This window comes from Triplophysa rosa, linkage group LG9, assembly GCF_024868665.1.
Source record: "Triplophysa rosa linkage group LG9, Trosa_1v2, whole genome shotgun sequence".
In the NCBI taxonomy this organism is placed as follows: domain Eukaryota; kingdom Metazoa; phylum Chordata; class Actinopteri; order Cypriniformes; family Nemacheilidae; genus Triplophysa; species Triplophysa rosa.
The window spans coordinates 24,526,880-24,553,838 of record NC_079898.1 but is presented as its reverse complement, the minus strand read 5'-3'; the positions used below and the strand labels follow the sequence as shown (position 1 = coordinate 24,553,838).

At 37.8% G+C, this 26,959-nt stretch overlaps 2 protein-coding genes across 3 annotated transcripts; both read left to right on the top strand.

Annotated features, from left to right (window-relative positions):
* The first annotated feature begins 608 nt into the window (after positions 1-608).
* On the top strand, positions 609-15,113 carry chp1 (calcineurin-like EF-hand protein 1). Its single transcript, XM_057342662.1, has 7 exons — positions 609-935; positions 6,481-6,553; positions 8,819-8,899; positions 10,430-10,557; positions 12,208-12,269; positions 13,048-13,170; positions 13,573-15,113. Exons 1-7 carry the CDS (start codon positions 869-871, stop codon positions 13,624-13,626), a joined length of 588 nt encoding a protein of 195 aa, XP_057198645.1. The 5' UTR covers positions 609-868; the 3' UTR covers positions 13,627-15,113.
* Positions 15,114-18,035: 2,922 nt separating this feature from the next.
* khdrbs1a (KH domain containing, RNA binding, signal transduction associated 1a) lies at positions 18,036-25,785 on the top strand. Of its 2 annotated transcripts, XR_008963571.1 has the most exons (11): positions 18,036-18,292; positions 19,959-20,083; positions 20,385-20,501; positions 20,601-20,747; positions 20,872-21,002; positions 21,199-21,451; positions 21,675-21,748; positions 21,964-22,022; positions 22,548-22,719; positions 24,857-24,910; positions 25,561-25,785. XR_008963571.1 is itself a non-coding variant. In XM_057342501.1 (9 exons), exons 1-9 carry the CDS (start codon positions 18,184-18,186, stop codon positions 22,649-22,651), a joined length of 1,119 nt encoding a protein of 372 aa, XP_057198484.1. In that variant the 5' UTR covers positions 18,036-18,183; the 3' UTR covers positions 22,652-24,850. The 2 variants fall into 2 exon arrangements, 1 of the variants encoding a protein (XP_057198484.1); XM_057342501.1 differs by lacking the exons at positions 24,857-24,910; positions 25,561-25,785 and having other exon boundaries at positions 22,548-24,850.
* The last annotated feature ends 1,174 nt before the right edge of the window (positions 25,786-26,959 follow it).

The following is a 26,959-nucleotide window of genomic DNA, read 5'->3' as shown; positions in this document are numbered from 1 at the left end:
TACGCAAATAAAAACTTCTGGCAAATGTTGTTTTCTATTATTTCATCTGTTCCCTTAGATAATATCGTAATAATATCACTTGTGTATTGTACTATTGAGATTCAACTTTGATACTTTTATGTTTATAAAAATGTAAGATTTAAAATTTACAAAAATTAGCGTGTGCAGTAGTTAAAATCAGTTGTTCTCTTTTAATCCAGCAGATGGCGCTGTTGGAAAACAGTTAAAACGATGCAAAATCTAGCTTTGATGAAAATGTTACAACACTCCTTGATCTTCCCTGAAAAAATAAACACAAAAAAGTCTATAAAAAATGTTTTAAAGCATATAGTTTAACAGACTTTAAAGTTTGTAATGCGTCTTTGTATTTTAAAAGGTTTTCTTTTATTTCCGGCAGTAGTTATGTTGTTGTATGTCGTATAGTATCATTTTCCGTTCTATTATAACTTGTATCCGTTTTATTGTATTTTTAATTAATTGCCTTATTTTCCAATGTCACCGGAAACCACACGTCTTTCTCTTTAAATCCCACCCACTGTACGCACCGCCACGCCGGCCAATCCCAACGCTTTATTTCTCAGCAGGCGTGTCCACGGCCTCGTGAGTACAGAACTGACGTGCGTGCTGATGTCACACAGTTTATTCTCCGACCTGTGCTTAGCTTCAGAAACTCTACCTTTATTGATCCAGTTTTGATTTCGACAACGTTTAATCCGGTTATATTTTATAGACAGGCGCAAAATAAAGCCGGACGAACACCTGCGAGCGCTGACAGTTCACGTCATATCTTTATAGAAGGGTTTTTTTTATCGGTTAGCGGTGAGTTTCTTGTGTTAGCTTGAGCTGATCTTCAGTCAGAACTGCAATCATGGGCTCCAGAGCTTCATCTTTACTGAGAGAAGAAGACATTGAGGAAATAAAGAAAGAAACTGGTTGTGAGTATCAGTTTAGCGTGGGGTTTTTTCTATTGTTGGTACACATATGAATGCCATGTGCACTGATGTGGTTTTATAATGTTGAATGTCTCATGTGTGCAAAGTTGACATGTTGCAGTGGGATATGGGTAACGTTACACTTCTCATTTATTCATATTTACATGCATTCAAATTTTAAAACATTGTACTGTTTACTGACATGTTATGTGTCATTTACCCTTATAACCAAACTGATTCAACCTCACATGTCTAAATTTACATCACTGAGAAAATGAGTTGTGCGTGTGTGTGATATGAGCCTGTAGGGGTAACAGATGCATATCAGTGATTTTCAGAAGCTGTTGCTGTCTTTGGGTGTGTCAAAGGTTATTGTGATTAAAATAAGTTTCAAACAGCAGACAGGACATATTTACAAAGCAAACATATAGCATCCTCATCTTTTACATGTAACATTGTGGCTTGAAAAACCGAAGTGTGAAATTGGGTATGATTGGGCCTAAAAATGTTAATAAGGTAAGGCCACTAATTGCCAAATGAGCAGGTGAGTCAGTTCTTCTAGCACCTTGCATCACACAAAAGCAAAGATTCATTGTATTATCTTTTCTTTGGTCATTTTTTACTGTACTGAATCCTATAAAAATTCCCTGAGCTTTGATACATTATTCGGCCATTGAAAAGACTAACCTTAAAGAATACGGTTTTTACGGTTAAACCCTTAGCTTTATAGGGATATGTCACCCCATAATGAAAATTCTGTCATCATTAACTCACCCTCTTGTCATATTAAACCTGAATGACCTTCTTTCTTCTGCAGAACACAAAAGAAGATATTTTGAAGACCGTTGGTAACCGAACATCGGTACTCATTTACTTTTATTGGTTTTGTGTCAATACAATAAAAGTGAATGCCAAGTACTTGCTATTGTTTGGTTACAATTGTTCTTCAAAATACCTTCTTTTGTGTATGTCTTATGTACTTATGTACAGCTGCTTTGTAACAAAGAAAATTGTAAAAAATTTGTAAAATTGTAAAAAAAAATGTAAAAAGCGCTATATAAATAAAGTTGAGTTGAGTTGAGTTGTGTTCTGCAGGTGATAAAAAACTCTTACAGGTGTGTAATGCCATTTTTGGGTGAACTATCACTTTAAAGAGTAAGTAGTATGAGATCATGTAAATTACATTTCATGCAGTGTGTTATGTTGCCGTGTTTGAAAGTAAGCTGTCTGCCAAGTTGTAAGTCTGAAGGTGAATAAATAACAAAGTTATTGGCTTGTAAAAATGGGAGTCGACGCTGAATCATGCAAACAAGACATGAGCTAGTCCGAGTCTCTAACCGCCGCATATCTACGTCACTAGACATAGTCCCCGCCTACGTTTTGCTTGGACTGCCGCGAAAACGTCACTAGTCTCCTCCCCCAAAACACTGTCGCTCGTTCGTGATGCGTGTGTATCATGTCTAGAACCTGTGTTCTACGTTGTGAAACTAAGTCTGTCTTATTTCAACTACCAAAGGAAGAATGCATATAACGCTATCATTAGCATGTACCGTTATTTCTGGGGTATTACAGTTTGTTTGTCTTGCTATTAACTCGGCTAATTTAATTGTTCAATCTATTAACTCTCAAAGTATTTATTTCAAAAACTGAGTCGAGTACTATCTGTATTGTAATAACATCTGAAGATACGAACACCGTACACTGTATGCCGTGTCAACTAGTCCAAGTATAATACTGTTACAAGAGAATTGTAAATGTCCTTTTTCTTACTGGCATCTGCAGAAGGATCAATTAATTTTCCAAATACTTTCAACGTTTATGAACTTAATAGAATGTTTTATGAAATTTTTATGACGTCCAACCACCTGTAAACCGTAATCTAGTAATGATGGTAGGCGTTCCATTTGCGACACATGATGAACGCGTTTGACCAATCACAACAGACTACACCATCTGACCAATCACATGACACTAGGCTAGCAGATAGGAGGGGATTAGACAGATGAATCGCGGAACGAATCATTTGAGAGTCAGACAAGAAGTATGGTAAGAATAACTGCCTATTATTACGACATAATAGTGTTTTTACACCTTGTATGTACATAAACTTGTTGTTGGACACTCCATAAACCAAAGTAGGACCTTAAAAATCATATGCTACTTACTCTTTAAGAGTGTCAGATCATTTTTGGGTGATATTTTAAAAATCTTAAAGATGCACTGAATCACCTTGGAGCGCGCAGCGTTATTTGATGTTTTGACATAATATCAACAGAGAGTGCGATACATATCGAGTGGCCGCTCCCCCTTTTAAAATAACCAATGGCGTTTTGTTTACAGCACAGTCAGCCTCAGCCTGGCAAAGCTGCATTTAACAGCATGATAGCCACAGTGACAGTGGTGTATAAGTCTATTCAAAAGAACAGGAAGATCAGTAATACCAGTGATGTGTCATTTGAAACTTGTTTACGTTGGTGAGTGACACTGGTGTTTGTCTTCTCCTTTACTCATCAAGGCTGTGATGTCTGATCTCTTCCATAGAGCCTTAATATTCAACATAGTACTGTATAGACTTTAAAGGGGTCACGTGCACTTTTTCTCAGCGGATTTGCGCGTATGATTGTGCATATGATCAGCTCTGTGTTATCGTGTCTCTTAACCGGAGCACACTCATGTGCAACTTCTCGCGTGACACTGATGTGAAATTACGATTTTAATGTTAATGTTTAAACTGTCTGGTTCATCCCTAATCTCCCATCTAGTGTATTATGCCTCATTCACATGTAGGACATACTAAATGTGCGAACAAGTGGCTGATATGAGGCGCCACTTCAGCAGCTCTGCTAGTGAAGGGGGCGGGACTCTTCGGATTCTAAAGCGGATTTGATTGGACAAGAACTTTGACGAGAGGCTGTAGTGTAGCGTGATGTCATGGAATTTCTCGTTTGATTCATCGTTTTTGCCGATAAATCAATAAAAAAACTATCGATAATTAATCGTTATTGGCAGGTACTGACAACCTTAGTTATCGTTATTGGCAAAATCCAATATCCGTCGACCTCTAGCTAGGGCTGTCACGATTATGAAATTTGGCTGACGATTAATTGTCTAATAAATCATTGCGATTAATTGTCTGTTTTAGGGTTTTGACGATTAATTGTCTGTTTTAGGGCTTTGACATTTAATTCTCATACATTTTTGATTCGGCTTTGAAACTTCTGCTTCTAAATATAAGACTGTTTTTTTTCTTGGAAATAGATCAGAAAATTTATATCATATATTTAAGGTTTAGGCTTTTACGTGTCAATAATACAACCACCAAATACTTGTAAATTGGGTAAATTGATCAGGGCTGAATTGAAGCCACCATGCTATCAGTCATAGAAAAGCGTCTAGTCTGTTTTTCTCACTTGCAAGACTACAATAAAATTTTACTTCTGTTAATAATAATTTTGGTTTTCACTGGTTTTCACACTGAGATTAGCTGAAATAATATTAAATTGTACTGCAGGTAATTTTTATGGTATATGCTTTAAAGTTTTTTTTTATAGTGTCAGTGATGGTGTTGTGGTGGTACATTTTACCAGTATTCCCATACTTAAGTTACTATATATACACTAAAATATGCTATATGTCTTCTATAGAGATGGGCAAAAATTGCAATGATCTGAAACCATTGCGATGAGGTCAAACAATTGCGATTAGAAGATTATTCAATAATCGTGACAGCCCTACTTTAAGCGTTAATAATTTTAAGTGTGTCATATCTAGATCTGTTTCATCTTTAATTTCAATAAATAGGTATTTAGAATGAAATGACCTGGGCTGCGTTTCCCGATAACGTTGTCTCTTAGCGCGCTACGAAGACTCTAAAGGTACACCTTGACTCAAGTTATACCATATGTTCCCCGAACTATACCTTTTGAGGTTACTTAAGGTAAACCTTCTTAAATGCGACGTTAGCAGGTGCTGTCCATGGCGGTGGTGCTGAATAGGTTGATATCGATGCCTCGAGAATCGATTGTTCGCTCTACCTTGCGTTATAGAGTGGGTAAAGTATTGAGAAAACAATGTTTATTATAAAGAAACGCTTTAGAAATAGTAGAAATTGCATTTATCAGGGCTCACTGAAATAGTATAAAGAAAGAAAGAAGTGCGTGCGTGCGTGCGTGCATGCGTGTATTTATAATTTTGCAAGTGTCCGATCCCGCACCCTCACGGCCATACGTTTTCTGCGTTAACCAGCTACATTAACTGGCTGTTTGGCTTCGCTTGTTTTTGAAAGGGTCATTTATATTCTCATAGTTTGCCATCGTGTGTTAATGTTCTCCACGATCTATGTTGATTCACATTATTGGCGTGAATCACTCATTTGAAGCCTTGATGTGCCTCCATCACGTCGTGCCTGGCGAAAGGCATACGTGTGTAATCGGTGGCATGACGGAGCAGGATGTTTGTCACTGAGTGAACGCACCGCAACACCGAGGTCATTTTATTTGTAAAATTAAAACTAAGTTAAAGTAAAAATGTAAATTTAATACTAAATAGAATTTATATTAAATGATTATATTAAATTTTATATGTGAAATTAAACTGCGATGTAGAAAAGCTTTTTGCATAGCGGTATGAACCATCAAAGCGGTCCAGACCAACCTTACGAAAGTATGACTTACAGAAGGTATACTTAACTAAGGTTTCGGGAAACACGTATTAACGATAAGGTACAGCTTAAGGTATAATTTAAGAATGACGTAGCGTTAAGAAGGTTTCGGGAAACGCAGCCCTGGTTTGTTTCTGTGCCCCTGTAATATGTATTTTAGACATTATGCAATAAATTGTGTCAGGCCTACAGACCCTGTTTTCCAGTCCCTGTGGCTTTGGCCTTCTCTACAGATGAACCACAGGGAGAAACGGCCACCCCGCAGGATCTAGAAATAGGTTATAGGTTAGAGTTATTGAAAACCTCCAGATGTTTTCTGTACTGCTTCTGAACCCAAAGGGTCGGTTAAACTGGCTTTTTTTAATGATTTGATTTAGGCTATCAGAGACATTACACTAGAGCTGTATGAAAGCTCTGTAATCTTCATTCGGTATATCTGTGTTTTAGCTCTCTTGTGTTCACTATCATGTGTCCAGTGGTTTGATTGATCACGTGGAAAAGTTCTGTGTTCATTCATTTGACTAATCTAAGCCATGTTTGTTATAGCCTGGATTGTTGAGGTTCACACAAGTTGGCAGATGCTTTTATCTACAATGCATTCAAGACATGAAGTCAAGAGATAAACTCCCTTAGGTTTGAGTGTGATTGGGCGTATGTATACTTGATCTAGGTCAAGGTCTCCTCCCAGTTTAAACCGTTGACTACACACATTCAGGAATCCAGTAAATCCAGTAATCTAACCCATCAGCTGACAATAAATAACAGTGTTGCTGTAGTAGAATAATGCTCATTATCTGTTGTCTGGACTCTGTGAAATGTGTACTGTTATCTGTCTCAGGTGACATAAAGCTCTGTGTCCGGCTAATGAATGTTTACTGTGTGTTGCAGTTTCCCACAGTCAGATCACTCGTCTCTACAGCCGCTTTCACAGTCTGGATAAAGGAGAGAACGGAGCGCTCAGGTATCACACGCACACAGTAAATACAGAACCTGTATTGTGTAATACTGTACCAACGTTTGACCTCACGGAGGAACCGGACATTGCAGAAGGAAAGCATTTCAGCTGCGTGTTCTCGGTTATTTAAGCGTTTAAGTTTAAACGTATTAATGCGCAATGGTTAACATTCATTCACACACGCCTCAGGCTTTAAACACGTTAACTTTTGTCTGGGAACAAAAACTATTACAGCTATTACACAGCTGCACAATATTGAAAAAACTTTGACTATACTGATAGATCCAACCGTGGATATAGCTTGCAGATCTTATAGATCCAAAATTACAGTCCAGTTTCACTAGTTTCACTCTCCCCGTCAGGAACTTATTAACTCTGAGAATATCACAAAAATGTAACCAATAAAATAAAAAAGAGTGAATAATAAAATGATAAAATAAGTGAATGAATATATATATACAGTATATATATATATACTGTATATATTAGGGCTGTCAAAAGATTAATCGCGATTAATCGCATCCAGAATAAAAGTTTGTGTTTACATATTATGCACAGTAAACAGATAAATATTAATTTTGTATTTATTAACACATACACATCCATGCATGTATTTAAGAAAAATCTAAATATTAATAAACATTTATATATAATTTCAATTATTGGTAAATATAAATAAATACATGTAAATATTTCCTAAATATGTATACTTGTGTATGTGTTTGTATTTATAAATACAAAATTAATATGCACAGTACATAGACATATGTTATGTAAACGCAAACTTTTATTCTGGATGCGATTAATCGCGATTAAGTAATGTATACAGACCGGCATACATTCATGAAAGTGTCAAAAAAGACAGAAAGTTAACAGCAACAAATGATTATAAGTTTATGTGGTGAACCCGGCATACTTTTGAGAATTTAAGCGTTTAGTCGATCGTGAGGAATTCTTATTGAAACCGTTGTAAACACGACAGCTTATTCATTAGATCAGACGGCTTCGTGTTGATACCAGGCGGACCGTTAACGAACGTGACACGCACGTCTCCCGTACATCCTGTGAAATTCAACCAATCAGATGACGACTTCGAACGTGCTGAAGTGTTTCCAGAAAAGTGTGCCTTATGGATCAGACGTTTAATCTTTTTTTTCATGTTAATTTCAAGAAAAACATTACAGTTGTCTCACTCACATATTTCATTATTTTACAATACAGTTGACATTACGACAAAGTGCGATCGTGCCTAGTGTTTGCGCAACAGCTGCTGCGTGTCCTCGCGACCTGGGGTCACCTCTGTACCGATGTATCTTCTCATTTGAAACAGACACGTTTGTGAAGTTTCTGTGCTTCTGTGATGTGTATTATTCTTTCTGTTTACCACATACACGGATGTCACAGCTTGTCGTGCTGTTATATTTGTGTGTTTTTAATGACAACATCATGTGTGGTGTGAAACCCAGTGAGATGATGGTCAGCCAAACAAACACAACCTGCAAGCTCAGTTGAGAACGGCTGCGTGTGTTGTTACTCCAAACATCTTTCAGACTGTGGCAAGTGATGTGGCCTGTGTTTAAATAATCAATTCAAAAATCAGGGCGATGAGGTGCGTGTCCTTCCCCTGAGCATGAAGGTTACACTCTCAATCTCACATTCTCACGGTCTGTTCAGATCATTTCTTCAGAAATCCAGCTCTGGAAAAGTTCGTTTCCAACTTATGATCTACAACTGCTTTTTATTCTGTTTGGTTATGGGGTTATTTCCCCAGTTGCACTGTCTAAACATTCATCGTGTTATTGTTACTCATATCAACTACTTAACCAGATGTATTGTGTCAGAATGTCTGTCCAACAACTCACGGTTTCTCCGAATGAAAGATTGTCGGTAGTGTAAAGCATGGCTGTATTAAACATTATATGATGTTAACTCAAGAATGCTACAAAAACAAAGAAAACCCAAAACAACCCACACAAGAAACCAAACGATGTACAATGAAGTTTGAGGACATTTTAGGGGTTCAGATTGCTTGTGCCGTACAGCACAGTTACATCTTAGTGTTATGTTTAAATTGAGAACTGTCATTTAAGCACCGTTCATTGAAATCCTAAAAGGTAAGGGCACCATTGTAAAGAAGTATCTCTTACTTTCTCTCACTATATCAATACAAGACGTCTGTTTTTTTAAGGGAACATGATGTACCCAGCACTTGTTTCCATAGAGCCTTGTGTATGTGTAATAATCACCTCTCTCTTTTTCTTTCTTTATCAGTCGAGAAGACTTTCAGAGGATTCCCGAGTTGGCCATAAATCCTCTTGGTGATCGGATAATTAATGCCTTCTTCCCAGAGGGGTGAGAACCGTCTCGTAACATTTGAAACATCGTGCAAGTCTGCTGCTGTTTGTTCCAGCGCTTATCTCCACATCCAGATATTTGAAATGCGTTCTGCACACCAAAAAGATATGAAACATTGAGCAAAAGTAACGATAAAAACATCAATTGGATGAAAACGATTTAATGATTAATGTTACAAAAAATACAAAAATATGTGGTGTGCCGTGTGCATATTTGTTTTTCTTTTCTTTTTTGTGGTCAGTCTTACGAAGACTTCAATGGGTCATATGACACGGCTAAAACGAATATTATGGTTTGTTTTAGATGTAATGCAATGTGTATACACGATTTAAGGTTCAAAACGCTGTATTTTCCACATCCCGTGCATGTTTGTATCTCCTCTTTGCCCCGCCTCTCTGAAACGCGCGGATTTTTTACAAAGCTCGTCACTCTGAAAAGCGAGGTGTGCTATGATTGGCCAGTTAACCAGTGCGTTGTGATTGGTGGAATACTACAAGCGTGTGAGGGAAATGTAACGCCTCTTACCATATTTGGAACATCAGGTTCCTCTTCAATTGTGCTGACAGGTACGTCCACCTTACTTGCGTATACATTTGGGCGGTCTTAGTCAAACCAGACCACCAACTGATGTAGATTTGTGGGGGTGTGGTTACACGAGGCGTTTCAGGCAGGTCTGGGTGAGCATTCGCTTTTAGATAGAACGCATCTTTTGTTCCCACACTTTCATTTGTGCAATTTTACGTGTCTAATACATGCATGGGCAACTTATAACACACCAAAGACACAGAAAAACACGTGTTTGCGCCATGTGACCCTTTTCAAGTTTACATATGGTTTCCATTTGCATATCTCACAAGATATTTTATGCAATTATTTATTTGGTTGTTGGTTATGTATCATGTTTTGAGTGAGTTTTATGATATTATATAAGCACATGACAGGAGCGCCTGAAGTTTGTTCATGACTCTCTTGGTGTTTCTGTGGGCTCTGATTCCTTGAACAGTCTGTAAAAAGCAGAACTTTTTTGGTTTTAAAAGTTCCCCGGACTTGTTTTTTGCTTGATGTCCCAATGGATGTTATGTAATGGTAAGACCGTTCCAGACTGATGTCTGTAAGAACTTTCTTCATGTCAAAGCCAGGCTTATGTGCTGTAGAGTAAAAGTTTTTTTGCTGGAAAGTTGATGGTTTGATCCTTGCGACAAGCAAGTCATTAGACACCAAAAACATGCTAATCTACGCAATGAACTTTAATAAGTTAATGGCCTTGTTCCCTGGTGTGAAAACCTTAGTTCATGTGATACTAGATCTAATATCATGATTGAAATAGGTGCCGGGGGGATTGTAAACATGGCCGCCGAGTGGCACAGCTTCCGTAAACAGACTTTGTGCATATAACTGATGGAAAATTGTGTAAAAAAAAGTTATGCATTTACCCTTTAAAAACCCATCTCAGTAGAATCAGATTCTAGATAGAATGCTTTATCTTTAAAAGTATTCCTTCTCATTTCTGTCTCTCGTGCGTTACAGTGAGGATCAGGTGAACTTCCGAGGTTTCATGAAAACGCTGGCTCATTTCCGTCCCGTGGAAGACAACGAGAAAAACAAAGGCCTGAGTTCAGGCGAGCCTCTCAACAGCAGGATGAACAAACTGCTCTGTGAGTTCTTCTCAAACATCTGATGATAATAACAAAGTATTTGCTAAAGCAATCATCTGGAAGACGATCTGTTTTGTAAGCATTGCGTGTGCGGGATTTTCCCCAACCGCAATAGTCTCTCATGTGTTCGAATATTTTACAGCCTCGAGTCCCTTAGCATTTGTTTTTACAATGTTTACTATGGATACATTGTAAACACAGTGTTTTAATTAGGGCTGCAACTAACGACTATTTTTATATCGACTAATCTATCGACTAATTTATCAAATAATCGATTATTCTAAATGAATCATTTTTCATTTTGAAAGTTTTAACTTTTAAATTACAAAGATAGCCGTTTTAAAGAAAAATATATACTTTTTGTAATTTATTAATAAACGCAGAACGACAAGCAGCAATGAGTTTAATATTTTTAAAAAAGGACAACAGCCATTTTAAGCTAAATATACAGTAAATTGTCAAAAGAAAATAATTAAAAGCTAACTTTTTGGGCTGTTTGGTGCAAATGAACGAAGCCTCAATACAAATTACAACGGAACATATCTGCGTCTAAATTAAATATAATTGACCAGTATATTTGTATATTTGTGCGTGCTGGAACTGCAAAACAAATACAACAAAATCTGTATATATTAGTCTAAAATATGGCATTTTCAGAAATGAATTACTCGTCGACATAGTTCTATTACTTATAATAGGTATTCACAACAATCCTACGTTATATCCTGAGTTTCTTAATCGAAAATATTAGGGATGCACCGAATGTTCAGCCACCGCAAATGTTCGGCCACCGAAAATAGCCGAATATGTGAAGTGGCTGAATAAATTTTACCGAACATGACTTGTGATACGATCAAGCAGCAACCAGCACAGAGAGAGAGAGACAGAGACAGAGACACGCGTGCGCTTTATTACTGCCGCAAACATTTTGGCAGTGCGTGTGTGTGAGTGTGGAGCGAAGACAAAGTGTCAGAGAAAGACACAGCACGGGACTTGCCGCACGGAAGTAAATTTCCGAATGAAAGCGTCTTTACCGGTCGGTAACTTTACTTCAGACGGAAGCGGGCTGTCTGACAGTAGCCCCGCCGCTCGCGACATCCTTTGACATCATACAGTGGTCACGCGTGCACACAGTTCCCTGTACTAAACAACTTGTCAAAGTATGTTCTGTGCATCCACGAGTGCACCTTCTGAGAGAACAGTCAGCTTTTGTGGGTGGAGTTTGGAGGAGAGACGTGAACTGAAATTGTTGTCAGTCAGCATCAGTCAGAATTGCTTGCATTGGATGTTTTTTTTTTTCTCAAATCATTTTACAATGTAGCCTATAATAATCCAACAGTTTAGTTTATTCGTATTTTTTATTTTATAGGCCTAATGTGGAATGACACTTTTTAATGAAGTGTTTTGTCAAAAATATTGATGTCGACTAATTATCAGCGTCGACGCAGTCGACCAGTTTTAACCAGCCCTAGTTTTAATCCTCCAAGTCTAAAACCTTCAGTCCACAGCAGCTAAATGAGTCTTCGTTCAAGAAACCAGTTTTCTTGTAACAGCCCTTACAGTGCTTCCTCATCGAGTGAGTTTACTGGTAACAGTCGTTGTTGCGATTGAAAGATTTTCACATTTGGTTTTGTCCTTATTTCCTCACAGTTGCTTTCCGGCTATACGACCTGGACAGAGATGATAAGATCTCCAGAGATGAGCTGCTGCAGGTGAGAGGATGACGCGTAATGATGTACAACAGAACTCCTTTGTGTTAGAGACAGAGAACAATCTGTACGCTGTCGCCGTGACTCACCTGCACTCGCTACCTGAAACCAGATTTCTTGGCATTTCACAGAAGACGACACTGTTAGAGCGGGTCACGGCTGAGTCATTTCAGTACATCCGTGTAGGAAATATAGATTTTCAGGATGAGTGGTCAGCTGATCGGCTGTGCAATGAATAACTGCTGGTTTGACCGCTAAGTGCTTGACCTTAAATGAAACCATTTTGGTCTGTAAATTGGGATCTCCAAAAGATTTAATCTACGCCTGTCTACTCGAATTACCCTGTTGAGTAGGCTTCAAGAGAACGCGATCACTAGGGGGCAGCAGTTAACAATGTACCATTAGCTGTGTTCGAAAGCTAGACATTCTGCGTTCCAAGGTAGGAAGGCGTCAAGGCATGTCCGAATCTAATGTTTGCACAGTTTAGATGTATCCTTCACTGCCTTTCATTTCCCATGATCCTTTTCACATGAGTCCATGGGAAAGGTGATTGATGGCGCAGGGTGGATCTTGGAAAAATAAAATGGTAGTCGAAAAGTCGGAGCACACTTTTGACGATAGGCTTTTGGTAATCACCAAGATGCTCTATCCATATACATTTTTCAACACTGTCTTTGTGTTAAAGCACTGCCTTCTGTCATTGTGTAAGAACTAAGAATCAGCTGAATAAACTTTGGGACATGTTTGTGATAAGTGACCTTGAACTTGTTTGTGTGTTCAGGTGCTGAGGATGATGGTGGGGGTGAATATTTCGGATGAGCAGCTGGGCAGCATCGCAGACCGAACTATCCAGGAGGCGGACACCAATGGAGACATGTGTATCTCCTTTAGTGAGTTCACTAAGGTAACGCATCAAAAACAACATGATCCAAAATGAAACCGCTGTCATATACTGAGAAGTGAGTGTTGTTTTAGGCCCGTGTCATCCTGAAACACAAATATTGAGCTTAGGAGGAGAATGTATGAGCTTTTGTTTCTAGTAAATGGTGATTTTATGCTGTCACGGTCAAAAAGGAAAGTAAAACACCATAACAGTCTGTATTCCTATGTTCAACATGTTTTAAATATAAACAATTGAAATATACACATCAAATCTCGTTTACACTTTTCGGAAGTAAAACCTTTAAATGTCTAAGAATGCTTCAAAGATGTTCAAAGATTCTCTTTTTGTATTTCACGGAGCGACGAAAGTAATGCATGTATTGAGTGAACGATCCCTTTAATCTGATCTCCTCCCTCCCCTCAGGTGTTGGAAAAAGTGGATGTCGAACAGAAGATGAGTATCCGCTTTCTGCATTAAAGACCGAACATGTCCTACACGCTGATTGGACAATATCCGTGTCGGTATAAATAAGACACACCCCCTGACTCTACTCCCTGTGGGCTGATTCGTCCTTCACGCTGGTCTCTCAGCCAATGTTAATCGCGGTGTTAAACGTGATCACTGTTATTTCTCAGATCAGCACTCGCTCTTTATCTTGCGTTGCTTTGGCACTGAAGGGAGTGTCCAGGTGCCTTCATGTCACAGAAATGTCTTTTCTCTCGTATGTTAAAATTGTATTTATTTCAGATTTAAGTTGATAGATGTCGTTGATGTTGGCTGATGTAATGTACCAATGATGTCATGTTTTGCTCACTAAAATGCCAAATTTGATGCTTCTGTATGAAATGCGTTCTTGAGAATTCCCATAAGAAACGGCTCTGCTTTGATGTTGATGGAAGTCAAGCATATCTCGCACACCGTTGTTGCTTTTTAGCAGGGTGGTGTGAAAGTCAGCACATGAAATGGCTAAACAACTTTTAAGCTCAAGAAACGAAGACCAATCGTGTTGTTGTATGTCTTTAAATAGATGAAAATCCAATCAGTTTTTTAGGACAAAGAGTGATTGTGTGTGCACATTTCCTTTTGAACGTTGAGCCCCTAATTCGCTGCAAAAATCAATTCTAAAATTACATCTTTAATGGTGAACTGTGTCATTTCTGAGTCGCCCACATTCATGGTTAGGTGGTTTGTAATTAAATTTGGGTACATGGCGTGACAGACATGAATAATACCTTAATTGGAGAAGAGGTGTATATTGTTTTTGGGGGGGGGGGGTTGGTTTTTTGCTATTTATAATCCCATAGATTTGCATTTACAAAGAGAGAACTGACTCATATTTAGGGACCCAAACATTTGTTTTACTTGCTACTATGAACAAACTACATAGCAGGGGCATATTTTGCTTAGACCACGACGACCATTTACATTTCTGTCATTCTTTTAGATGCCTCTGGCACAGAAATAACACATATTTATAGCTCCATTATAGTCCTGTTGATTTCATGAAACCAAACAAAGGTTAGGTGTTGTGCGTAATATCCTCTGTATGATTTGATTGAATTGTCATGCGTCATTGTTCCATGAGAAGCATCCTCGGAGCCAAAACTATTCCACATTTTTGTGCTGTCAGGCTCACAGCCTGGGATGATCTGAACTGGGCTGGAATCAAGTTTGAGCAAAATCAAAATTGTGTGCGTCTGTGTCCTCTGTGAATGTAAGCACTGTTGATTATCTGATCATATGATAATAATGAAATCTATGTATCATTTACAGGTACTCGAAATAAAGTGCAGCATTTCTTGCAGATTCTTGTTTAATGTTTGAAATACTGAATTCTAGTGCGACAGCTTCATGGACCTGCTGAAAAAATACAAATGATTAATAAGCTAATCGAACACTTGCTATGTGAAGTCTGTGATGTGTCACGTATGATTGTCATTCAAATAAAGTGCCATGAAATTATCTTTGTGTGTGTGTGTAAATGTTTCAGACCCAAAGCGCTCACGTGGGTTTAATGCTGAACAAAACTCTGGTGCTCTAACTTCATCACAATCCAGCTGTTTAGTCTGTTCCCTTTAAGCAAGCCGACTAAATGGAAGCTGTAAGGATAGCACTGTGTACCATTATATTTGTATATTTGAAATAATTTTGACGGGGTTTTGATGATGAAGTACAAAATATGAAGATTCATTGCTAAGGAGTTACTGTTATTTAGGCTACTGTAAAAAACAACGTTGCTGTTATCTTTTGTTTCTATGTATTGGGTTGCATTCCAAAGCAAGGTTTGGAAAAGTTGTGCCAAAACAAGTTGTGTTCAGCAGTGGCTAGGACAAGAAACTAATTCAGCTTCAGTCACTGGACACCATTCAAAAGTTGTATGAATGTATTGTGAGAACATTTAAAGGCACTGATATATTTCAAGATATGTCAGGCCAAGCTATTTTCATTTAAGAGAGCTCAAACATTCATTGAAATCTGGGACTAGCCTCAAGCCTTAATTGTGAAACTGGGCACTAGTGACCTAGTAATTTGCTTTCATTGCCCATTCATCATTGTACTCTCCCAGACATGTTGCAAACTGCCCCATTCCTGTGTCTTTGTCTGTACCCTGCTCACAGTCACACTCCTGTCCTGCGTGAGTTTCATCAATATGCCTCCAAACATTATTCTTTTGTCTTCATTCTACACACATTTACACATTCTTCCCCTGAATGCCACATCATGCCCCATCACCATTCTATTTTAACATCTACCCCCTCTTGGCGCTTCTTGTCTCCGGCACCTTTAAAACCCCACGCATAGAACAACTTCTTTTGCTTGTTTTATGTGCATATTTCTTGTAGAAAAAGGTCAGAAAATATATTACTGAGTAGGAATGCCTCTTTAGCATTTGCTAAAAACAGTCTTCTCTTTGAATCTTTTATTTTGCCTTTCTCTGAAAAAAAATGTGTTCAGCTGTGGTCATGCATTCGCACACTCACATTCTGTCATTGATCTGGAAGTATAATATATAAGGACACTGTACAGACCACAATCTGTCTGCATGAATGAATAAGAAATGACAAAACTACTTGCTCTTAATTCAGAATGAACTCTTTTCATGTAAAGATTTCTAATGATTTAATATTATGAAACTTGTATGTAATGTTCATATCGTTGTGTTACATTTAAGATATTTCCTTACCATCAACCATCAATATATAAAATGTTACATTTGCCACATTTGTTTCAGGTATATAGCTATAAATGACCAAATGAACTCTTAGGGGCGGTTTCCATTAGATTAGGTCAGGACTAGGCCTTAGTTAATTAAGAAATTTAAGATGTTTTTACAAACATGACTTACGAGAAACAGTACTTTTTTATTATTTTTATTGAACTTCACTATAGAGATACAAAGATGATATGTTCACATACAATGTATAAATTAGCTTAACATTTTCATATGCACAGAGTGTAAACAGTATGCTCAATATCATCAGCATGGAACATGGAAATGGCTTGAACGAAATTAAAGCAAAAAAGTAAGAAAAAAGAAAAGAGAGAAAAAGAAAACAAACAAGAGGGTAAGAATTTAAATTATACATCAGTTGCAGTACATAAATTAAAGTGCTTGCAAACTGAAATTATAATTTATATATAATAAATAATTGAAATAGAATCCAATCCAGATACATCTAAACATCTTTTAGGAAGACCAAAAACATTGGTTTGTTATTGGAAAATTGGCAAAGAAACATTTACAGAGAAAATAAATTAAATCAAACCAAACAAATATTGTTCTTAAAGGGATACGTCAACCAAAAATGAAAATTCTGTCATCATTTACTCACCTTCGGGTTGTTCCAAATGTGTATACATTTCTTTGTACTGATGAACACAGAGAAAGATATTTGGAAGAATGATTATAACCAAACAGATCACCCATTGACTAGTAGGAAAAATTACTAGATCATTTTTTTGTTCTGTTGAACACAAAAGAAGACATTTTGAAGAATGTAGGACAGCAAACAGTTCTGGGGCACTTTTGAGTACCATTGTTTTTTTTCCTACTATGATAGTCAATGGGTGTTGAGATCTGTTTGGTTATAAGCATTCTTCCAAATATCTTTCTCTGTGTTCATCAGAACAAAGAAATGTATACACATTTTAAACAACTCGAAGGTGAGTAAATGATGACAGAATTATATTTAATTTTTGGGTGAAGTATCCCTTTAATAGAGTCAGAATTGTAATATCTCAAAACAATAAGGTATTGATAAACCATTCTCAATATTCTCATTAATAAATGCACTAATATATTTCCAAAATTGTTCTGTATTATGACAGTACCCAAAATAAATGAAAGAGCATCTTTCAATATCACGTTTATATTTCACCATGAAGTGATTGACGGGGTACATTTTAATAATTATTTTGAATGACACTTCCTTTACTTTATTAGCGAGAAAATATTTCTGTTGTAAAGACCAAATCTTTTTCCAGTTTAAATTTTAATAAACTTTTCCAGTAGCCCAATAAACTATATGAGGAGCAGAAACAACATTTTGAAGAAAAGGGATCTGCCAGAAACATTACTTGTGTAATGTGTGTATGTATGAGTAAAGTACGTAAAATGGGCGGGGCCTTCCTGGACTATTGCCACATATAAAGAGAGCGGTCACATGGATACTGTCACTTTTCGCTGCGCTAAGAGGCTGGACCAATTATCGCGCATGGTTATAGGTTAAGATTTTAGTTTTTAATTATTTTATTCCTAGAATTATTATTTTATATTTAAATTAATTTCCACATTTATATCAAGATACCAAGCTTTGTAATTAATTTTTTTAGACTATTTATGATTTACCGGAAGCTTTCGTTTTATCCCTGCAAAAGCTACGTCACGTCCGTCTCTGCGAACATCCGCCGTGTTCTTTGTTACGAGAAAGACGCTTCAACACGCTTCTCCGCTTCCATTTTCCGACACATCCAACTGCTTGATTAAGTTCTTTGTGCTAATTTGTCATTAAATCTTTGTAAACCTGACCAACAATGGAAGACAAGAAAGCCAATGGCGACGGTAAATATCTGCCAGAGTTATTGGCGGAGAAAGACAGCCTGGACTCCTCGTTCACCCACGCCATGAAACTGCTTGGCGCAGGTTAGTTATTCTTCATCAGTGATGAACAGTAAACTCAATATGACCGATCAGTACTGTTTCTGACCATTATTATCTTCATTGTTTTTGAGCAACTGATTGCAAATCAGAAGTTTTATAAAGGAAACATATAACGTTACGTGCGTTTTCTGAAATGCGTGTTGCAGGCCTAGTGTCGTATTAGGTCCTTTGTTTTAAATACGCCCTATATTGTTCTGTTTTACGTTGTGCATTGCTTTGATCGTTGAATTGCGTCATTCTGCGTCATTTTATGTTATAAAGAATGTAGCAAAACATGCTTTTTGTAAATGTAATTTGTTAGGTCAGTCCACTCCAGGCCTGTGCATGGGACGAGTTCTCCGTTACATCATACATTTTATTGGTTACGATAAAGAAATCATTCAAATAATAATTTCACCCCTTTTGTGTGCACATTTTGATGGTTTAAAAAAAGCATGTACTCGTGTAGCCCAATATTTTTTTGATGCAGCCAGAGACGGGACATGTGGCCTTGCTATTAGACAAAGATGTTGTGAGGGGGTGTGTCTAACGTTACCTCTTAAAAAACAAAGTTCGTTGTAAAATGAATTTTAATCTAGCTAATTATTATTAATCATCCTGTTGCTGATGTTACAAGTTAAATTTCGCGTTTTTCAATAATTGTGTCCCTCTAAAATAATCGAAGTTGTACATTTTGTCTGTATTACGGAAGAAATTAAGACAAACGCACAAAATAAATTTTCTTTCTCAAATCTCCTTAACCACAATCAAGAAAGATTAAATACACTAGACGCCGAAGCCGTTGAATGTGAGGGTTACGACACTCGATCTCGCCGCCGTGTGGTCACGTGGTTTATGGAGCCCTTAATAGTTCCTAACAAATCGGTGCCGTCAACCTGCTTAAACGGATTTTAGCGGGACAGATAATAGCAACTATATTTGCATAAATTTTTGCTAAATATATTAGCACATTGTGCAAACTGAATACTACGTTGACTACATTTGTAGCAGCATTTTGTCTGGCGAGTAATATGAATATAAGGTATGGCCGCCAACTCGTTCAAATGTATAAACTATGCCGTTATTTCACCAACTGTACAGAAAATGCGTTTGGGAGATATTGAAATGAATGGGCTTAAGTGCAGTATTTCGAACTAACGGTCGCGCCATGACACGAGTTACTTCCGCATTCCATTCTTCCAACAGACGTCTATGTGAGTGTCGTCACTCTGTTTTTCATACCTGTACTCCACGCAAGTTGTAAAGTATTGAAATCAGTTGAGAATTTGTGTTTTATCCAGAAAAAACACAGCACCACCATTCACTTGCATGTGTTTGTATTCGAAGCTTGCCACCCCTAATATGGCGCGCCGTTGACGTAAGATCCAGCAGCCAATGAGCGGTCTAGTTATGTCTTATGTCTGTGTGTTTCTGTACAGAGTGTTGTGAACCGTTGCGCATGCGCAGAACTAAAGCGACCTGAAATTTGGGACATTGTAGGGCAATTTCAGCTTTAGAATCAACATGTATGGTGCCGTTATAGTCAGAAGAATAAACATCTGGTTAATTTTTATTATTATGTACAGATCCCTTATTGAAAGTTTTAGCACCGATGTTGGACATTGTGTGATTGATGTTCATTGTTGTTGCTCTATTTTGAATATTACAGAGATCGAGAGGGTTCAAAAAGGCGAACCCAAGAAAGAGGCAGGAGAGACGTATCTAGATCTGTTCACTGCCAAGAATGTCCGTGTGAAGGAGCGAGTGCTCATTCCTGTCAAGCAGTACCCGCGGGTAAGTGTCACCTGAGCGGATACACAATGTATGGCCCCTTACACAGAAGTCTTAAAAAATTGTGTTTTTTTGCCACTGATGAACATTGATATCTTTGGGGCTATTTTGTTTAATACTGTGATGATATGGTTTATTGAATTGTTGCCTGTGCAAAACGAATACTTGCATACTAAAATCATAAATGCCTGTGTATATTATGGACTGACGCCAATAAACTTGGTTTGGTAAAAAAGGAGCCTCGCAGTCTCATATTATCTTTAGCTGTTTTCTGTCTGCGCACTTATTTTGTATTTTTCCTCAGTTTAATTTTGTAGGCAAGATTCTGGGGCCGCAGGGAAGCACAATTAAACGTCTGCAAGAGGACACGGGGGCCAAGATTTCAGTGCTGGGGAAAGGATCCATGAGAGATAAGAACAAGGTAAACAACTAAGTGTATATATAACTAAACATGAATGCCAGTAACGGCAATCAAATTACTGTTAAGTTGTACAGTTACTAAGATCAGATATTTTTGTAGGAAGAGGAGCTGAGGAAGGGCGGAGATCCAAAATATGCCCATTTGTCCATGGAGCTGCACGTTTACGTTGAGGTTTTTGCCCCCATTCCGGATTGTTATCTGCGCATGGCACACGCTATGGATGAGGTCAAGAAATTCCTAATGCCTGTAAGTGTGAACACGGGTTAACTTGGGTTTTTTATTAGCAGTGCAGATCATCCCAAGCGTTAGTGCTTGCTCTTTTGAAATCATTTGTTGAGCACCGAATTTCATCCTTTTTGTGCCGTTTCAGGTGGATAACATTGATGAGATGCACCAGGATCCTTACATGGATCCAGGGTATCTGAATGGATCTCAGGATGTTCCTGGTCATGCCAGAGGAGCCCCTCCAGGCAGGGGGCGTGGTGGACCACCACACCCTAGGTGAGAAAACGTTTATATTATAGTTGCTTATACAATTTTGGTTGAAAGTAGTGTTGGGCGATATTCTCTATAGTCAGATCGTTCTATCGGAAACAACCCTAGTTGAAAGGCAGTATAGTTTTACTTTATCATGAGTCTTGAATACTTCAAAACCTGATCAAGGATGCAACGTTAACCTATTTGTTTTGTTCTGCAGGGGACGCGGTATGCCCCCTCGTGGCGGAGGACCCCCTGGCGGAGCTCCACGAGGAGGTCCAGGACGAGGAGCTGCAGCGAGGGGGGGCTCTGCACAACGTGGTGGTCATCCGTCCGCCGGACCAACCAGGGGAGGAGCATCCACCCGGTCGAGACCGCCAGCATCTGCTCAGAGAATGACACCTGCACCTGCTCTGTCCCACCAACAGCAGCATCATCAACACCCACCGAAACCCGAAGGCTACGCCGAATACGTGAGTCCTTCACACCAACAAATCTGAACCTCTGCTTTTATTTATTGTGTGTGGTTTTATAAAACTTGCTTTGACTCTTAAAATCTTTTTGATTGAAAGCTAGATTTATTGTTTGATGTTTTGAAGTGATGTGTTGTTGAAATAGGTTACCCTGAACATCCTGTATTTCTTTTGCATGGCTAGTCTTGGTAGCTTATGAAGCTGAACATGTTCTGTTTCTCAGGCCTATGACGAACCGTACCCAGAGGCATCTTATGAGGGATATGAAAGCTACTACAGCCAGCCTGCTTCTCAACCGTAAGTGTTTGTGGCGTCCGCCTCCATTTGTCCTGTTGACGAAAGTTCATCTGCACTGCTAAAACAAATGCTTGACACTTTAGGAATGTTTATAAGGTATTGTTACAAAGTGACAGATGTTTGCCAAGACTGTGTGGTATTCATTATTTTCGTGATTTCTGTACTGCCAATTGTAATGTTGATCCTGACAAGAATGACTTTTCCCTTGTTAACAGAGACACAGAATATTATGATTACGGTCACGGAGAGGCACCAGAGACTTACGAGTCTTACGGTAAGACGTCCTTCAGTTTCGCTTTTAATTTTGTAATGCTTTCCACAATGTGCACATGTGAGTTTTAGCGTCAGTATCCTCCCACGAATGCAACGGGGGTAAGGCACAAAGAAATCCAGTGTTTCAGAAAAAAACTCTGCTAGGAAGGTCAGTTCTTCGGCAGAACTTAAGCACTCCTTTTTTTGTAGTTTTTATTGGAAACATGTGTTAACATGTAAGCAGAATTGAATGGCATTGCAGTAAACAGGAAAGCTATTTCCAACATTAGCTAATGATGTTGTTTTTCTGAGTAAAACCCGTTTGGGTCTAATAAACATTAGGTGTGGTCGTTTTTATATGCCATGCCACTGCTCTCAAGGTTCTTTGATGTACGGTTAATTTAAGATGGGAATATTTCAGAGAAAATAGACTGGAAGTGTTAATGTTTATTGTAAATATTTGAATTAGACATCAAACCTCTGCACATTGGTTTTCTCAAGTCTTCAATTTGTAAAGAGATGTTTACGAGTATGTTTGTGTTTACAGCTGAAGATGATTGGGAAAACAGTGCTTGGAGTGGCAGTGGTGGAAAGGCAGCAGCATCCCGCCAGACTAAATCTTACCGGGAACACCCATACGGCAGATACTGAATGCTGCTCGGCACTGTGGTTGCCTGGGCAACCCCTTCCTCTTCTAACCCCCTGTAACCATCAAAAAAGTAATTCTAGTTGTTTTTGTCTGTATACCGTTTTAGTTCATATGCGTTTGGTTACTCTTATATAGAATGCTAAACAATAATTTTTAGGTTTGTGCCGTGCTTAAATTCTCTTTACCTTTGTTTTTCTCATTGTTTTTTTAAAAAATGTTTGCTCGCTGAAAAATGGATGATCGAAGGCTAGATAATTAGCAGATTACCACATGTAAAAAATGATTTGCTTTAAAAAATAAAAAACTGCCTGGCAATGTTAGCTTGCTTAGATTTGTTTCGAACACAATTTTTGTTACGGCAAAACAAAAAAACACTTAGAACCGGATGCATAAAAATACTAGTTCCTGTACAAACCAACCTGATTACCAATTTAATGAAAAATCTCATGGTTTAAAGCTAACATTTTCTTTATAAATAGTCCAAAAGTCATTTTCCAAAACCTTTTAAAATGTCAATTATTTTCCATATGCAATAGTTAGTTGTCTTTACAGGAGCAAAACCAGTTGAGCTTTGTCGTTTTACGTTAAGTCAAGTAAAAGTACAGGCCACTCAAAGCATTGTGCATACTCTATCCGAATATTAGAAAGTTTTTGTTTTGTTTATAACTTGGCTGTTAAAATATTAGCATATTTGTGTGCATTGCCTAACTAGGGACCTAAACATGTCAAAAAATGTTTCCCTATCAATGTCAATAAAGCATAGTTTTCTTTTACAGCCTTTAAAACGTTGTATTTGACTTTTGTTATTATCAAAACTGAAAACTGCATGAAAATTCTGCAAAAAAAGTTTTACTGCCCTCATGCATAACTGTTCATCATGCAAAATATATTGTGTATAAACCGTTGCTAAATACTATGCAATTACCATGAGGTTATTTGTAATCTTTTAGAAGTCACACAATGATGTCTTGTACAAGAACAATTGACAACAAAATCGAGAAAGTTTATTTGTTACGTTTGTCTCCAAATATGCAAAATTTCTCTGCAATATATGATCTGCAAAGAACTTAAAGGGGTCATATCATAGTTTATTTTTATTAACCCTTGAGATACGAGGAAAAAAATGCTGTCGCATTATAAACGTCCTTTACTTTCAACAAAGCGGCAAAAATAGCTTGCGTGTTTGGTGACATCTGGCAGGTAAATGTGTTTGAACAGACGTGTTGTTCATGCCGGTTTGACCCTGACAGTTTGTCTGCACTGTTTTGTGATGCAGGCATTGAAAACTTAAAGGTAGAACTCCAAATCCTAAAGTAAATGCAAAGAGAATGTTTACATAATTCTTGCAAGAATGTGAAAGGTCCTGTATAACAAAATTAGTAATGGCTGACATTTGAACTGATATGACCTCTTTAAAATAAGTTAATCTATTGAAAGTTAACAACGATTTATACACAATACAAGAAAACCCTGTAAATGCAATGTGTTTATACCTGTTCCAAAAGCGGCTACATCGTATCAGTCACTAAAGGCCTCTGATGTTACAGAGATTGATCTCTCCTCTTGTCTGTCATCTATTGTGAAGGATCTTGAGGTAAGACCTGCCGAGTCCCCTCTAAAAGCACAGATAGGTTTTTTTAAAGGTAAAGTATACATGCAAATGACAGGTGTATGGTCCTGATCTGTCCCTGGGCGTGTGAAATAAAACAGCGCGAGCAAAAGAAAACCGCATTAGATATTGTGCTCAACCCACAGAGACGTGCTTTTGAGTTCAAGACAAATGTTACTCGACTCTCGCTGGCTTAATAAAAAACAAAACCAGGGAAGAAGGCGTAAAGTGTAACGCAAGCTTCAGAAAGGTAATATCAACCCTAAATTTCCTCTCTTAGCACTATGTTCACACATTTGTATACAAATTAAAATGTTGTTGTTTCCAAGGTTAAAACTCACCAATATTACTAAATATGGTTAATGGATATAAAACGTTAACTTATTAGTCGGTTTGTAATCAAACTTTAGCTTTTTGGTCAAAATCTTACTGTACTTAAAAAGTTTTTACTAAATTCTGTTTTAGCTTTACAAAAAGACAAAAAGTATCCTCAAATCTAACAAGCTCATAATATGTGTAGTATAGGATTTGTTGAAATGAAACGTGTTGAGATTGTAAGCTCGGTGTATTAACTTTTAGTCTTTCTTGTGTTGCTCAGTGACTGACACGGAGAGCTTGTCTCCAGATTGACCTTTACCAGATGCTGCCACAGGTGGAGTATTTTTATCTTTTTTTCTCAAAATTAAAGAACTCTATACACACACATTCATGGGAATGATAGGGTTTTTTTTACATGCATTGGTATTTTAGTTAAATGCCTGTGGTTCTTATGGATTTAGTATTGAAATCTGGAATCACTCATGTACATCTGAACTGAAGTCTAAAGTTAACTGTATAGGTTATAATTTGTTGGTCTCTGTTATTTTGACTTTGGGATATTCACGTGGCACAGTGCTTTAGGATGTAGGCTGTCTCAGTTTTTCCTCATGTAGGGTCAGACTGACTTGATGAAATAAGATTTCTCTGTGTTGGTCATACCATTTGTTGGAGGACTTATTCATACAATTGCTTTTTTTACAGTCAGACATTTATATTGATATTTCCTACTAACGAAGTAAAGCACAAGTAAAACCTTTTGCACGAGAAAATTGACGTATTGAAGTTTAAATGTTGCTGTAAATTGTCTTTTTTATCCTTGTCATAACTAAATGCAAACTGCAGAAAAAATAGGAGAGGTTTTTAAGTTCAAGCCTTCTAAAATGACCTGTTTACTTGCATTTCAGTTTTTAACTATACAAACTATTCCATGTAATGTTGTCATGATTGTAAATGCTTAGTATTAATAGATGTTCTCTGTTGCAGGCTTTTGTTGCCGTTCACTTTGTACTGAAGTGGGCAGTGGCACGTCTTCCTTTTATGACTGAGCGATGGGTGTAATAAATGAGACAAGTGTTTTTATCAGTGATGGATTTAATGAACAAGTCTGTTTTTATGAATCTTTTAATTTTGCTACTGTTTTTATGTAAATGTGGTGAGACCTTAATAAATGATTTCATGCTCCTTTACTGGCATTGTTTTATTAACTTTCCCATGAACAGTATAACTGTAGTCACGTTATACATTTAGTAAGTGAGAGAAAAGTCTGTAGGTGCATCTCTAAAATGTGTTGATATAAGATCTATGTCATTTGCTCATCTCGGTGTCATCAAATTGCAATAAAAATGTGCTGTAGAAACTATTGCTGTTGATTAGTACATTAGCTAGCGTAATATTCACTTAAAGTTCAGTCACAAAATTTGGACTGACAAGTGTTCTCCTGTAATTAACCTAACAAGCTAAAGATCATTTGTGCTCAAGCCAGAATGTTTCTAGAAGAGACCAGTTGCTAGTTGATATTCAGGTGAGTCAAGTGTTCGCGTGCGGTATGAATGGAGGGTATGCATTGACGTCACTTTCCCACGTGAACACGCCGGGACGCTCCCTTGAGTGATAAAACTATGGCAAAATGGCTACGGGAGGAACAAAAGACCGGGGCTGCGTCCGAAATCGCCTACTTCCATACTATATAGTAGGCGAAAATGAGTATGAGTCATGAATAGTATGTCCGAAACCTCAGTATGCAAAATACAGTAGGTGAGAAATACCCGGATGGTCTACTACTACCGCCGAGATTTGTGAGTGTGGATTGGATGGACACTTATCTATCCCATGATGCCACGGGAGCAGAGCAACGGTCAAATTTCAAAAGTAAATCAAATAAATATAGCGGAAAATTTGAAGGCGGACGTCCGTTTTTAATGTAAGTGCCAATTAATTAATTTCTCGTGACAAAATTATGTTTTTATCAACTCTGACGTGTAGGTTGTTGTTAATACGTCATAGGTCAAAGAGCATACGGGTCACATGACCATAAAACATGGCGGACGCAGTATGTCCGAAATTTATTCATACTACTCACACTCATGCTATACAGAACGTACTGTTTTGACGGCCGATAGGTAGGCACTTATTCAAATTCACTACGTACTGTCACAGTATACGATTTCGGACGCAGCCCGGGACTAAAACACGCAATTATTTACTGAAACTACAAGCAGCTGGACTCGACGGTGATCCTTACGACTACCTTGACTTAGGTATTGACTTATGACTGATATTGTAACCATTCATTTTGCCAGTGTTTTACCACTCAAGCAGGCGCGTTCCGGCGTGCTCACGTGGGAAATTGACGACACGTGCATACCCAGCAAACACAGAACGT